This window comes from Hyla sarda, unplaced genomic scaffold, assembly GCF_029499605.1.
Source record: "Hyla sarda isolate aHylSar1 unplaced genomic scaffold, aHylSar1.hap1 scaffold_1737, whole genome shotgun sequence".
Lineage (NCBI taxonomy): Eukaryota > Metazoa > Chordata > Amphibia > Anura > Hylidae > Hyla > Hyla sarda.
In genome coordinates this window covers 27,957-40,820 of record NW_026608379.1, presented here as the reverse complement: position 1 = coordinate 40,820, position 12,864 = coordinate 27,957, and the positions used below count along the sequence as shown (strand labels likewise).

The 12,864-nt window shown below is 47.1% G+C and overlaps 1 protein-coding gene across 3 annotated transcripts in view; it reads right to left on the bottom strand.

Annotated features, from left to right (window-relative positions):
* LOC130312892 (arf-GAP with dual PH domain-containing protein 2-like) overlaps positions 1–12,864 on the bottom strand; it is a 44,080-nt gene that overhangs the window by 13,407 nt on the left and 17,809 nt on the right. For 2 of the 3 annotated variants that reach the window (XM_056552613.1, XM_056552611.1), the window contains exons 2-5: positions 12,269–12,396; positions 10,264–10,355; positions 8,531–8,610; positions 8,340–8,452 (exon numbers count right to left, since the gene is read on the bottom strand). In XM_056552613.1, the coding sequence (XP_056408588.1) occupies positions 8,340–8,452; positions 8,531–8,610; positions 10,264–10,355; positions 12,269–12,289 (306 nt within the window). In that variant the 5' untranslated portion in view covers positions 12,290–12,396. Of the gene's footprint in view, positions 1–8,339; positions 8,453–8,530; positions 8,611–10,263; positions 10,356–12,268; positions 12,397–12,864 lie in introns of those variants that run through there. The other variant, XM_056552614.1, reaches the window with a different exon arrangement.

Below are 12,864 nucleotides of genomic sequence, written 5' to 3'. Positions count from 1 at the left end.
GGTCATAGAGCAGCAAGAACCAATAAAGTGTGTACTGGCCATTTAAATTTCACAGAGCCAGCACGCGCTTGCCTTAGGAGGCGGGGATGCGCGCGCCGGCAAGCAGGAAGAACAGAGGAAACACAGGGAAGGTAACGAGCAGAAGTCTGGGTGCGATTGCATCGCGGGATGTGAATCGCAGAGCGGGCCGGGCAGCGGAGGAGGAGTGCGTCCACGGCCAGCATGTCTGACCGCAGCACGACACCTAACACATGGGGCTGTTATACAAGTACACAGGCCTTTAAACACGTATTCGGGCCTGTTATATAGTACACGGGGCTGTTATATAGTACACGGGGCTGTTATATTGTACACTGAACTGTTATACACGTACGCGGGACTGTTATATAGTACACAGGACTGTTATATAGTACACGGGGCTGTTATATAGTACACAGGGCTGTTATATAGTACACTGGGCTGTTATATAGTACACTGGGCTGTTATATTGTACACGGGGCTGTTATACACGTACACGGGGCTGTTATACACGTACACGGGGCTGTCATACACGTACACGGGGCTGTCATACACGTACACGGGGCTTTATACACGTACACGGGGCTACATACACGGGGCTGTTATATAAAATTCACAAGGCTTTATACACGTACACGGGGCTGTCATACACGTACACGGGGCTGTTGTACACGGGGCTGTTATACACGTACACAAGGCTTTATACACGTACACAGGGCTGTTATACACGTACACGGGGCTTTATACACGTACACGGGGCATTATACACATACACAAGGCTTTATACACGTACACGGGGCCGTTATATAAAATACACAAGGCTTTATACACGTACACGGGGCTGTTATACACATACACGGGGCTTTATACATGTACACGGGGCTTTTATATAAAATACACAAGGCTTTATACACGTACATGGGGCTGTTATACACGTACACAGGGCTGTTATACAAGTACACAAGGCTTTATACACGTACACGGGGCTGTTATATAAAATACACAAGGCTTTATACACGTACACGAGCCTGTTATATAAAATACACAAGGCTTTATACACGTACACGGGGCTGTCATACACGTACACGGGGCTGTCATACACGTACACGGGGCTGTTTTACACGGGGCTGTTATACACGTACACAAGGCTTTATACACGTACACGGGGCTGTTCTACACGTACACGGGGCTGTTCTACACGTACACGGGGCTTTATACACATACACAAGGCTTTATACACGTACACGGAGCTGTTATACACGTACACGGGGCTGTTATATAAAATACACAAGGCTTTATACACGTACATGGGGCTGTTATACACGTACACAGGGCTGTTATATAAAATACACAATGCTTTATACACGTACACGGGGCTGTTATACACATACACGGGGCTTTATACACGTACTCAGGACTGTTATACACGTACACGGGGCTGTTATATAAAATACACAAGGCTTTATACACGTACACGGGGCTTTATACACGTACTCAGGACTGTTATACATGTACACCGGGGCTGTTATATAAAATACACAAGGCTTTATACACGTACACGGGGCTGTTATACAAGTACACGGGGCTTTATACACCTACACGGGGCTGTTATATAAAATACACAAGGCTTTATACACGTACACGGGGCTTTATACACGTACTCAGGACTGTTATACACGTACACGGGGCTGTTATACACATACACGGGGCTTTATACACGTACTCAGGACTGTTATACACGTACACGGGGCTGTTATATAAAATACACAAGGCTTTATACACGTACACGGGGCTTTATACACGTACTCAGGACTGTTATACATGTACACGGGGCTGTTATATAAAATACACAAGGCTTTATACACGTACACGGGGCTGTTATACAAGTACACGGGGCTTTATATCTGGTGTTTTTTTCTACCTGTAGAAGTCTATGGAGAAAATAAAAACGCCTAAGCGTGAGGCCATTTAAAAAAAACAAACCTGAACCTATAAACACCACTAAAGAGTGAAAAGAAAATGCCAAAAAATGTAAACTCTATGGGGGTGCACATAAGCAAAAACTATAAATCACTTTAGAGTACCACTTTAAAGGGAAGTTTAAAAAGTCACAAAGGAACCATAGAAAGACATTTTGTAGTCCGGTCTGACTTGGCTTAGATGTGCGTTACGTTACGTGTGACATTCGCACATTATAAATCCACAACCATTGCAAAGTGAAAACTGAAAGTGTACTCCACTGGAAAACGTTTTTTTTTTTTTAAATCAACTAGTGCCAGAAAATTAAACATACAGTGGTCCCTCAACATACGAGGGTAATCCGTTCCAAATGGACCAACGTTTGTTGAAACCATCGTATGTTGAGGGATCCGTGCAATGTAAAGTATAGGACAGTGGTTTACAACCTGCGGACCTCCAGATGTTGCAAAACTACAACACCCAGCATGCGGGCATGCTGTGAGTTGTAGTTTTGCAATATCTGGAGGTCCGCAGGTTGAAGACCACTGGCAGAGGAAGTTGTATTCAACTGTCTCCGCCGCTCCGGACCGTCACCAATGCCCTGGATGTCGCCTTCCATCACTGTCGCCTCGTCCGGGGGTGTTCCGACGCTCCGGCAAGGCCTCTGCTTCCCCGGCATCCGCGCTCTCCGTCGCCGCCATCACGTCGTTACGCACGCTGCTCCTATTGGATGACGGGACTGCGTGCGCAGCGATGTGATGGAGAGCTCAGACGATGCAGGGGACCCCGAAGATGATGCGCCGGAGCCCTGAGGACAGGTAAGTGATCATCAGCGGACCACACGGGGCACCGTAAAAGGCTATCCGGCAGCAGCTGAAGCAGTCTGCGCTGAGGGATAGCCGTTTATGCGATGGCCCCGACATACAAAAGCATCGTATGTTGATGCTGCCTCTGAGAGGCCATCGTATATTGAAATGATCATATGTCGGGGCCATCGTAAGTAGGGAGGTCACTGTATTTGTAAATTCTATTAAAAAAATCTTAATCCTTCCAGTACTTATTAGCTGCTATTTGCTCCACAGGAAGTTTTTTTCTTTTTGAATTTCCTTTCTGTCTGACCACAGTGCTCTCTGCTGACACCTCTGTCCATTTTAGAAACTGCAAACAAACGAACACATCTAAAAGTAATCTCAGGATCAAGCAAGGCGCATGGATCTTGTTCAAAGGTAGGATAGTTTATTACCCACAATGAAACACGTTTCGCGGGAGACCGCTTCATCTGTGGCCTGAGGTGTTCTTTTGTTTACTGCCCCGGGAGCAGCTGCTTGACCTTGGCTATCACGCTTCCACCTACGGTTACCATTGTTGTACGTGGCTTTGTACAACCATCAATGGTGAGCACCAGACCTTCTGGTTTTTAATATAATTCTTCCTTACATTATCACACCATGGAGCGCTTTCCTTTGTTCTAGTTGCATTTTAGGAACTGTCCAGAGTAGGAGAAAATCCCCATAGAAAACCTATCCTGCTCTGAACAGTTCTTAAAATGGACAGAGGTGTCAGCAGAGAGCACTGTGGTCAGACAGAAAGGAAATTCAAAAAGAAAAGCACTTCCTGTGGAGAATATAGCAGCTGATAAGTACTGGAAGGATTAAGATTTTTTAACAGAAGTAAATTACAAATATTTTTTACTTTCTGGCACCAGTTGATTAAAAAGAAAAAAAAAAAATTTCCAGTGGAGTACCCTTGAAGGTTGCTTAGGTAAGGCTGTTTGCTACTTTATGCCTGCCCACAAATGTCCCAAAAAAGTGCTTAGGCGCACGGGCAACATTTTGTGTGCACGGAGTAAGCAAAAAAAAAAAAAGCTCTAAATGCAATAACAAATGTCCCTTCATGTGGGTATGACAGCCATGTCCCTTGTTCTAGAGCAGTCAGGATAGGTGATACAGATGTCACGTCCCTTGTCCTAGAGCAGTCAGGATAGGTGATACAGATGTCACGCCCCTTGTTCTAGAGCAGTCAGGATAGGCGATACAGATGTCACATCCCTTGTTCTAGAGCAGTCAGGATAGGTGATACAGATGTCACGTCCCTTGTTCTAGAGCAGTCAGGGTAGGCGATACAGATGTCACATCCCTTGTTCTAGAGCAGTCAGGATAGGTGATACAGATGTCACGTCCCTTGTTCTAGAGCAGTCAGGATAGATGATACAGATGTGCATTGTTCTAGAGCAGTCAGGATATGTGATACAGATGTCACATCACTTGTTCTAGAGCAGTCAGGATAGGCAATACAAATGTCCCTTGTTCTAGAGCAGTCAGGATAGGTGATACAGATAGGTAAGGCTGTTTGCTCCTGCCAAAAGTGCCTCACGTGCAGGTAATTTGTCCCCCATTCACCTAGTGGCCTAAAGGCAGCCCTTACCATACAGTGTAATTTTTGCAGGGGGCGCTAGGTGCTGCCCTCTACTGGCAAGCTGTCAAATAGATCAGTAAGGCCGCCCCCTCCAGGTGAGCTGTGTAGGAGATCAGTGAGGCCGACCCTAGAGGTGAGCTGTGTAGGAGATCAGTGAGGCCGACCCTAGAGGTGAGCTGTGTAGGAGATCAGTGAGGCCGACCCTAGAGGTGAGCTGTGTAGTACATCAGTGAGGCCGCCCCTACAGGTGAGCTGTGTAGGAGATCAGTGAGACCGCCCCCTACAGGTGAGCTGTGTAGGAGATCAGTGAGACCGCCCCCTACAGGTGAGCTGTGTAGGAGATCAGTGAGGCCGCCCCCTACAGGTGAGCTGTGTAGGAGATCAGTGAAGCCACCCCTACAGGTGAGCTGTGTAGGAGATCAATGAGGACACCCCTACCGGTGAGCTGTGTAGGAGATCAGTGAGGCCCCCCCTACAGGTGAGCTGTGTAGGAGATCAGTGAGGCCACCCCTACAGGTGAGCTGTGTAGGAGATCAGTGAGGCTGCCCCCTACAGGTGACATGTGTAGGAGATCAGTGAGGCTGCCCCCTACAGGTGACATGTCTAGGAGATCAGTGAGGCTGCCCCCTACAGGTGACATGTCTAGGAGATCAGTGAGGCCACCCCTACAGGTGAGCTGTGTAGGAGATCAGTGAGGCTGCCCCCTACAGGTGACATGTGTAGGAGATCAGTGAGGCCGCCCCCTACAGGTGAGCTGTGTAGGAGATCAGTGAGGCCGCCCCCTACAGGTGAGCTGTGTAGGAGATCAGTGAGGCCGCCCCCTACAGGTGAGCTGTGTAGGAGATCAGTGAGACCGCCCCCTACAGGTGAGCTGTGTAGGAGATCAGTGAGGCCGCCCCCTACAGGTGAGCTGTGTAGGAGATCAGTGAGGCCGCCCCCTACAGGTGAGCTGTGTAGGAGATCAGTGAGGCCCCCCCCCCTACAGGTGAGCTGTGTAGGAGATCAGTGAGGCCACCCCTATAGGTGAGCTGTGTAGGAGATCAGTGAGGCTGCCCCCTACAGGTGACATGTCTAGGAGATCAGTGAGGCTGCCCCCTACAGGTGACATGTCTAGGAGATAAGTGAGGCTGCCCCCTACAGGTGACATGTCTAGGAGATAAGTGAGGCCGCCCCCTACAGGTGACATGTCTAGGAGATCAGTGAGGCCATCCCCTACAGGTGACATGTCCAGGAGATAAGTGAGGCTGCCCCCTACAGGTGACATGTCTAGGAGATCAGTGAGGCTGCCCCCTACAGGTGACATGTCTAGGAGATAAGTGAGGCCGCCCCCTACAGGTGACATGTCTAGGAGATCAGTGAGGCTGCCCCCTACAGGTGACATGTCTAGGAGATCAGTGAGGCCGCCCCCTACAGGTGACATGTCTAGGAGATAAGTGAGGCCGCCCCCTACAGGTGACATGTCTAGGAGATCAGTGAGGCCGCCCCCTACAGGTGACATATGATGTCTTTTTCTGGATATATCTGATGTCTATCTATATGATGTCTTTTTCTGGATATATCTGATGTCTATCTATATGATGTCTTTTTCTGGATATATCTGATGTCTATCTATATGATGTCTTTCTGGATATACCTGATGTCTATCTGATGTCTTTTTCTGGATATATCTGATGTCTATCTGATGTCTTTTTCTGGATATATCTGATGTCTAACTATATGATGTATTTTTCTGGATATATCTGATGTCTATCTATATCATGTCTTTTTCTGGATATAGCTGATGTCTATCTATATGATGTCTTTTTCTGGATATATCTGATGTCTGTCTATATGATGTCTTTCTGGATATATCTGATGTCTATCTATATGATGTCTTTTTCTGGATATATCTGATGTCTATCTATATGATGTCTTTTTCTGGATATATCTGATGTCTGTCTATATGATGTCTTTTTCTGGATATATCTGATGTCTATCTATATCATGTCTTTTTCTGGATATATCTGATGTCTATCTATATCATGTCTTTTTCTGGATATATCTGATGTTTATCTATATCATGTCTTTTCTGGATATATCTGATGTCTATCTATATGATGTCTTTTTCTGGATATATCTGATGTCTATCTATATCATGTCTTTTTCTGGATATAGCTGATGTCTATCTATATGATGTCTTTTTCTGGATGTTTCTGATGTTTATCTATATGATGTTTTTTTTCTGGATATATCTGATGTCTATCTATATGATGTCTTTTTCTGGATATAGCTGATGTTTATATGATGTCTTTTTCTGGATATAGCTGATGTTTATATGATGTCTTTTTCTGGATATATCTGATGTCTGTCTATATGATGTCTTTTTCTGGATATATCTGATGTCTATCTATGATGTCTTTTTCTGGATATAGCTGATGTCTTTTTCTGGATATATCTGATGTCTATCTATATGATGTCTTTTTCTGGATATATCTGATGTCTATCTATCTGATGTCTTTTTCTGGATATATCTGATGTCGATCTATATGATGTCTTTTCTGGATATATCTGATGTCTATCTATATGATGTCTTTTTCTGGATATATCTGATGTCCATATATTTGTTTAAAGGTGATTTACGGTTATAAAGATGGAACATTTACAGAGGGATATTTTTACTTCATCACTTAATTGTTCTTAATTTTTGTTAATATCTATATTTATAGTATATTTATTCCTCTTCTCATTATATTATAGGCTACATCCCTTTCCATTCCGCATCATTGGAGCCAAAATTCACTTCACCTGGTAAGTATATTTATTTATACATTTTTTGACCCACAATTCACAAAATCCCAGATCTCATATTTTTTGTGATCACTGAGATTGATGAAATCTTTAGTTTTTGGCAAAAATCTACAATTTGTTCATCTCCCACAAGGGTATGAACCTTGTGTCTGAGAAGGGAGCCATGATGTAGGGCTCCTTACATCACTTTTCTGGTGACTGTGTAAAAGTAAATCACGCAAATTTTGTCCCCTACGGTAAGTAAGACTTGGTCTTGGACCTACCTTATCTTTAATTTCAGGATCCAACATTAGGACATGCCAATGCTTCTTTAGTATCTCATAGATTTTAGCTGAGCATGCATGTTATCTCCCTATTCACCTAATTGTGTTGTCCCTCTCTGTATGTACAACTTGTCTGCTGGTCTTCTATAGGGGTTCTTTAGTCAGGGTTTCCCTGAGGGGATTTATTCCCCAGTAGGTTGTTGCCCCCTACAGGTGACATGTCTAGGAGATCAGTGAGGCCGCCCCCTACAGGTGTCTAGGAGATCAGTGAGGCCGCCCCCTACAGGTGTCTAGGAGATCAGTGAGGCCGCCCCCCTTACAGGTGAGCTGTGTAGGAGATCAGTGAGGCCGCCCCCTACAGGTGACATGTCTAGGAGATCAGTGAGGCCGCCCCCCTTACAGGTGAGCTGTGTAGGAGATCAGTGAGGCCGCCCCCTACAGGTGACATGTCTAGGAGATCAGTGAGGCCGCCCCCTACAGGTGACATGTCTAGGAGATCAGTGAGGCCGCTCCCTACAGGTGTCTGGAGATCAATGAGGCCCGCCCCCCTTACAGGTGAGCTGTGTAGGAGATTAGTGAGGCCGCCCCTACAGGTGACATGTCTAGGAGATCAGTGAGGCCGCCCCCCTTACAGGTGAGCTGTGTAGGAGATCAGTGAGGCCGCCCCCTACAGGTGGCATGTCCAGGAGATCAGTGAGGCCGCCCCCTACAGGTGACATGTCCAGGAGATCAGTGAGGCCGCCCCCTACAGGTGACATGTCTAGGAGATCAGTGAGGCCGCCCCCCTACAGGTGACATGTATAGGAGATAAGTGAGGCCGCCCCCTACAGGTGACATGTCTAGGAGATCAGTGAGGCCGCCCCTACAGGAGATCAGTGGTGCTGGAGTCACACTCACCTTGCTCTTAGTGTAGTACTTAAGCAGCCCCTCGCTCTCGCTCAGTATGAACAGTCTCTTCTGGTACTGCTCGTTGTCACGCCCCTTCTTCCACAGGAAGCCTTCCTTAAAGCCTGTGAGGACCAGAACGGAGGCATCATACACCACTTTCGCTGTGATGGAGTGCGGCACTTACTAACTGTGGCACTTACTGACTGCATACACTGACTTCCTATTAGATGTGAACTCGCGCCGCTCGTACTTTGCTCTGATCCATTGTTCCCGTAAAACTCTGAGGGGGAAAACAGTGGTCACATCTCTGCGTCACTACCGAGGGTGTTATAAAAATTAAAGATGTTAGATCACAAATCTAATCCTCTGGACATTGTTAGGAAGGTGGGTGTGTGTTCAGCATTGGGGGTTTGGCCAGTATTGGGGCGGGACAGAATTAGGAGGTAGGGTGCGATTGAGTATTGGAGATGTGGCCAGTAGTGGGGGGGTGCAGTCTTTACCAGTATACAGTGGGGATCAAAAGTTTGGGCACCCCAGGTAAAAATGTGTATTAATGTGCATAAAGAAGCCAAGGAAAGATGGAAAAATCCCCAAGCCAGCGAAGAGTCTTTAAATTCTTGTTTGAGGTATCTTTGCCCATTCTTCCTTACAAAAGTCTTCCAGTTCTTTGAGATTTCTGGGCTGTCTGTCACGCACTGCTCTTTTAAGGTCTATCCATAGATTTTCAATTATGTTGAGGTCAGGAGATTGTGAAGGCCATGGCAAAACCTTCAGTTTACGCCTCTTGATGTAATCCCCCATGGATTTCGAGGTGTGTTTAGGATCATTATCCATTTGTCGAAGCCATCCTGTCTTTAACTTCAGCTTTTTCACAGATGGCATCAAGTTAGCATCCAAAATTTGCTGACATTTTATTGTATCCATTTTTCCTTCTACTCGTGAGATGTTCCCTGTGCCACTGGCTGCAATACAACCCCAAAGCATGATTGATCCACCCCATGCTTAACAGTTGAACAGAGGTTCTTTTCATTAAATTCTGTTCCCCTTCTTCTCCAAACGTACCTTTGCTCATTCCGGCCAAAAAGTTCAATTTTAACCTCATCGGTCCACTGAACTTGTATCCAAAATGCATCAGGTTGTCTATATGTTCATTTGCAAAGTTCAAACACTGATTTTTGTGGTTAGGACGTAGAAGAGGTTTTCTTCTGATGACTCTTCCATGAAGACCATATTTGTACAAGTATCTCTTTATAGTGGAATAGTGTACCACAACTCCAGTGTCTGCCAGATCTTTCTGGAGGGATTGTGCAGTCAAACGTGGGTTTTGAATTGTTTTTCTCACAATCCTGCGAGCTGTTCTGTCTGATATTTGTCTTGGTCTTCCAGATCTTGCTTTAACTTCCACTGTTCCTGATGACTGCCATTTCTTAATTACTTTCCAAACAGAGGACATCTGAAAATGTTTTGCTATCTTCTTATAGCCTTCTCCAGCTTTGTGAGAGTCAACTATTTTCAGTTTCAGATTTCTAGACAACTGCTTAGAAGAACCCATGGTGCTGATTGTTGGGGCAAGGTCAGATGAGTCTGGGCATTTAAAACCTTTGAGATTGACATCACCTGGTCTTCCCAGATGATGATTGAGAACAATCCATGACACTGGCAGGTCTCAGCTTTGCAAAAGGGGCAGTGCATGCTATAAATTCTGCAGGGTGCCCAAACTTTTGCAGACGCCATTTTTTTGTTTTCTGTTATTTTGAAAGTGTAAATGATGGAAATAAAATGTAACTTTTGTTGATATATTATAAGAATGTCTAATCTGTAATTTGATGCCTTTTTTCCATCTTTCCTTGGCTTCTTTATGCACATTAATACAATTTTTTACCTGAGGTGCCCAAACTTTTGATCCCCACTGGACATTTGTCCTTGTACATACTTGCAGTCCTTCTCGTTGGGTCTGTAATAAAATGGAGGCACAAAGGATTCATATTCTTCTCTGGCTCTCTGATTTCCATGATGCCGCATGAACTAAAGGCCAAAAAAGAACAAAAACCATATAAATAAGACATAAAGGGGAACAGTGTGGTCAAGGCGTGACAGTACAGTGGCAGTCTATAACGGCAGTGTAGAGATGTACAGGGCAGGACGGTACAGGGGCAGTCTATAATGGCAGTGTAGAGGTGGACGTGGCGTGACAGTACAGGGGCAGTCTATAACGGCAGTGTAGAGATGTACAGGGCAGGACGGTACAGGGGCAGTCTATAATGGCAGTGTAGAGGTGGACGTGGCGTGACAGTACAGGGGCAGTCTATAACGGCAGTGTAGAGGTGGACAGGGCATGACGGTACAGGGGCAGTCTATAAAAGCAGTGTAGAGGTGGACGGGGCATGACGGTACAGGGGCAGTCTATAACAGCAGTGTAGGGTTTACAGGGCAGGACGGTACAGGGGCAGTCTATAACGGCAGTGTAGAGGTGGACGGGGCGTGACGGTACATGGGCAGTCTATATCGGCAGTGTAGAGGTGGACGAGGCATGACAATACAGGGGCAGTCTATAACGGCAGTGTAGAGGTGGACGAGGCATGACAATACAGGGGCAGTCTATAACGGCAGTGTAGAGGTGGACGAGGCATGACAATACAGGGGCAGTCTATAACGGCAGTGTAGAGGTGGACGAGGCATGACAATACAGGGGCAGTCTATAATGGCAGTGTAGAGGTGGACGGAGCTTGATGGTACAGGGGCAGTCTAACTGCAGTGTAGAGGTGGACGGGGTGTGACCGTATAGGGGCAGTCTATAACGGCAGTGTAGAGATGGACGGGGTGTGACAGCATAGGGGCAGTCTATAACGGCAGTGTAGAGATGGACGGGGCATGACGGTACAGGGGCAGTCTATAACAGCAGTGTAGAGGTGTACAGGGCAGGACGGTACAGGGGCAGTGTAGAGGTGTACAGGGCAGGACAGTACAGGGGCAGTCTATAACGGCAGTGTAGAGGTGTACAGGGCAGGACGGTACAGGGGCAGTCTATAACGGCAGTGTAGAGGTGTACAGGGCAGGACGGTACAGGGGCAGTCTATAACGGCAGTGTAGAGGTGTACAGGGCAGGACGGTACAGGGGCAGTCTATAACGGCAGTGTAGAGGTGTACAGGGCAGGACGGTACAGGGGCAGTCTATAACGGCAGTGTAGAGGTGGACAGGGTGTGACAGTACAGGGGCAGTCTATAACGGCAGTGTAGAGGTGGACGGGGTGTGAGCGTATAGGGGCAGTCTATAACGGCAGTGTAGAGATGGACGGGGTGTGACAGCATAGGGGCAGTCTATAACGGCAGTGTAGAGGTGTACAGGGCAGGACGGTACAGGGGCAGTCTATAACGGCAGTGTAGAGGTGGACAGGGTGTGACAGTACAGGGGCAGTCTATAACGGCAGTGTAGAGGTGGACGGGGTGTGACCGTATAGGGGCAGTCTATAATGGCAGTGTAGAGATGGACGGGGCATGACGGTACAGGGGCAGTCTATAACGGCAGTGTAGAGGTGTACAGGGCAGGACGGTACAGGGGCAGTCTATAACGGCAGTGTAGAGGTGTACAGGGCAGGACGGTACAGGGGCAGTCTATAACGGCAGTGTAGAGATGGACGGGGTGTGACAGCATAGGGGCAGTCTATAACGGCAGTGTAGAGGTGTACAGGGCAGGATGGTACAGGGGCAGTCTATAACGGCAGTGTAGAGGTGGACGGGGTGTGACCGTATAGGGGCAGTCTATAATGGCAGTGTAGAGATGGACGGGGCATGACGGTACAGGGGCAGTCTATAACGGCAGTGTAGAGGTGTACAGGGCAGGACGGTACAGGGGCAGTCTATAACGGCAGTGTAGAGGTGGACAGGGTGTGACAGTACAGGGGCAGTCTATGGGGTCCGCATCAGTGTTCTCCTCCCACCTCTATTAGGTCATGGTCCATGTAGTCAAGTTGTGTAGATTTCACTTTGTCAATACTCGAGATCCTGTGAACCCCGGAACATTCCAAGCAGATGAAAACCCCAACTCTGCACGATGCCCAGACTGGCCCTTAGGAAAGGGAACAAAAAGTTACACACATGGTTTATACAACATTCACCACATGTCTGCCCCCCAAATATTCTGTCCTCCCTTCTCCAGACTCCTCTGTCCTTCTCCCTCCAGACTCCTCTGTCCTTCTCTCTCCAGACTCCTCTGTCCTCCTGCTCCCTCTAGATTCCTCTGTCCTCTCTCCAGTCCTTTTGCTCATTCTAGATTCCTCTCCAGACTCCTCGGTCCTTCCCCAGACTATTCTGTCCTTCTAATTCTCCAGACTCCTCTGTCCTCCTCCAGACCATTCTATCCTTCTCATTCTCCAGACTCCTCTGTCCTTGTCTCTCCAGACTCCGCAGTCCTCCTCCTCCCTCCAGACTCTTCTATCCTCCCCCAGACTCTGTCCTCCTCCAGACCATTCTGTTCTTCTCATTCTCCAGACTCCTCTGTCCTTGTCTCTCCAGACTCCGCAGTCCTCCTCCTCCC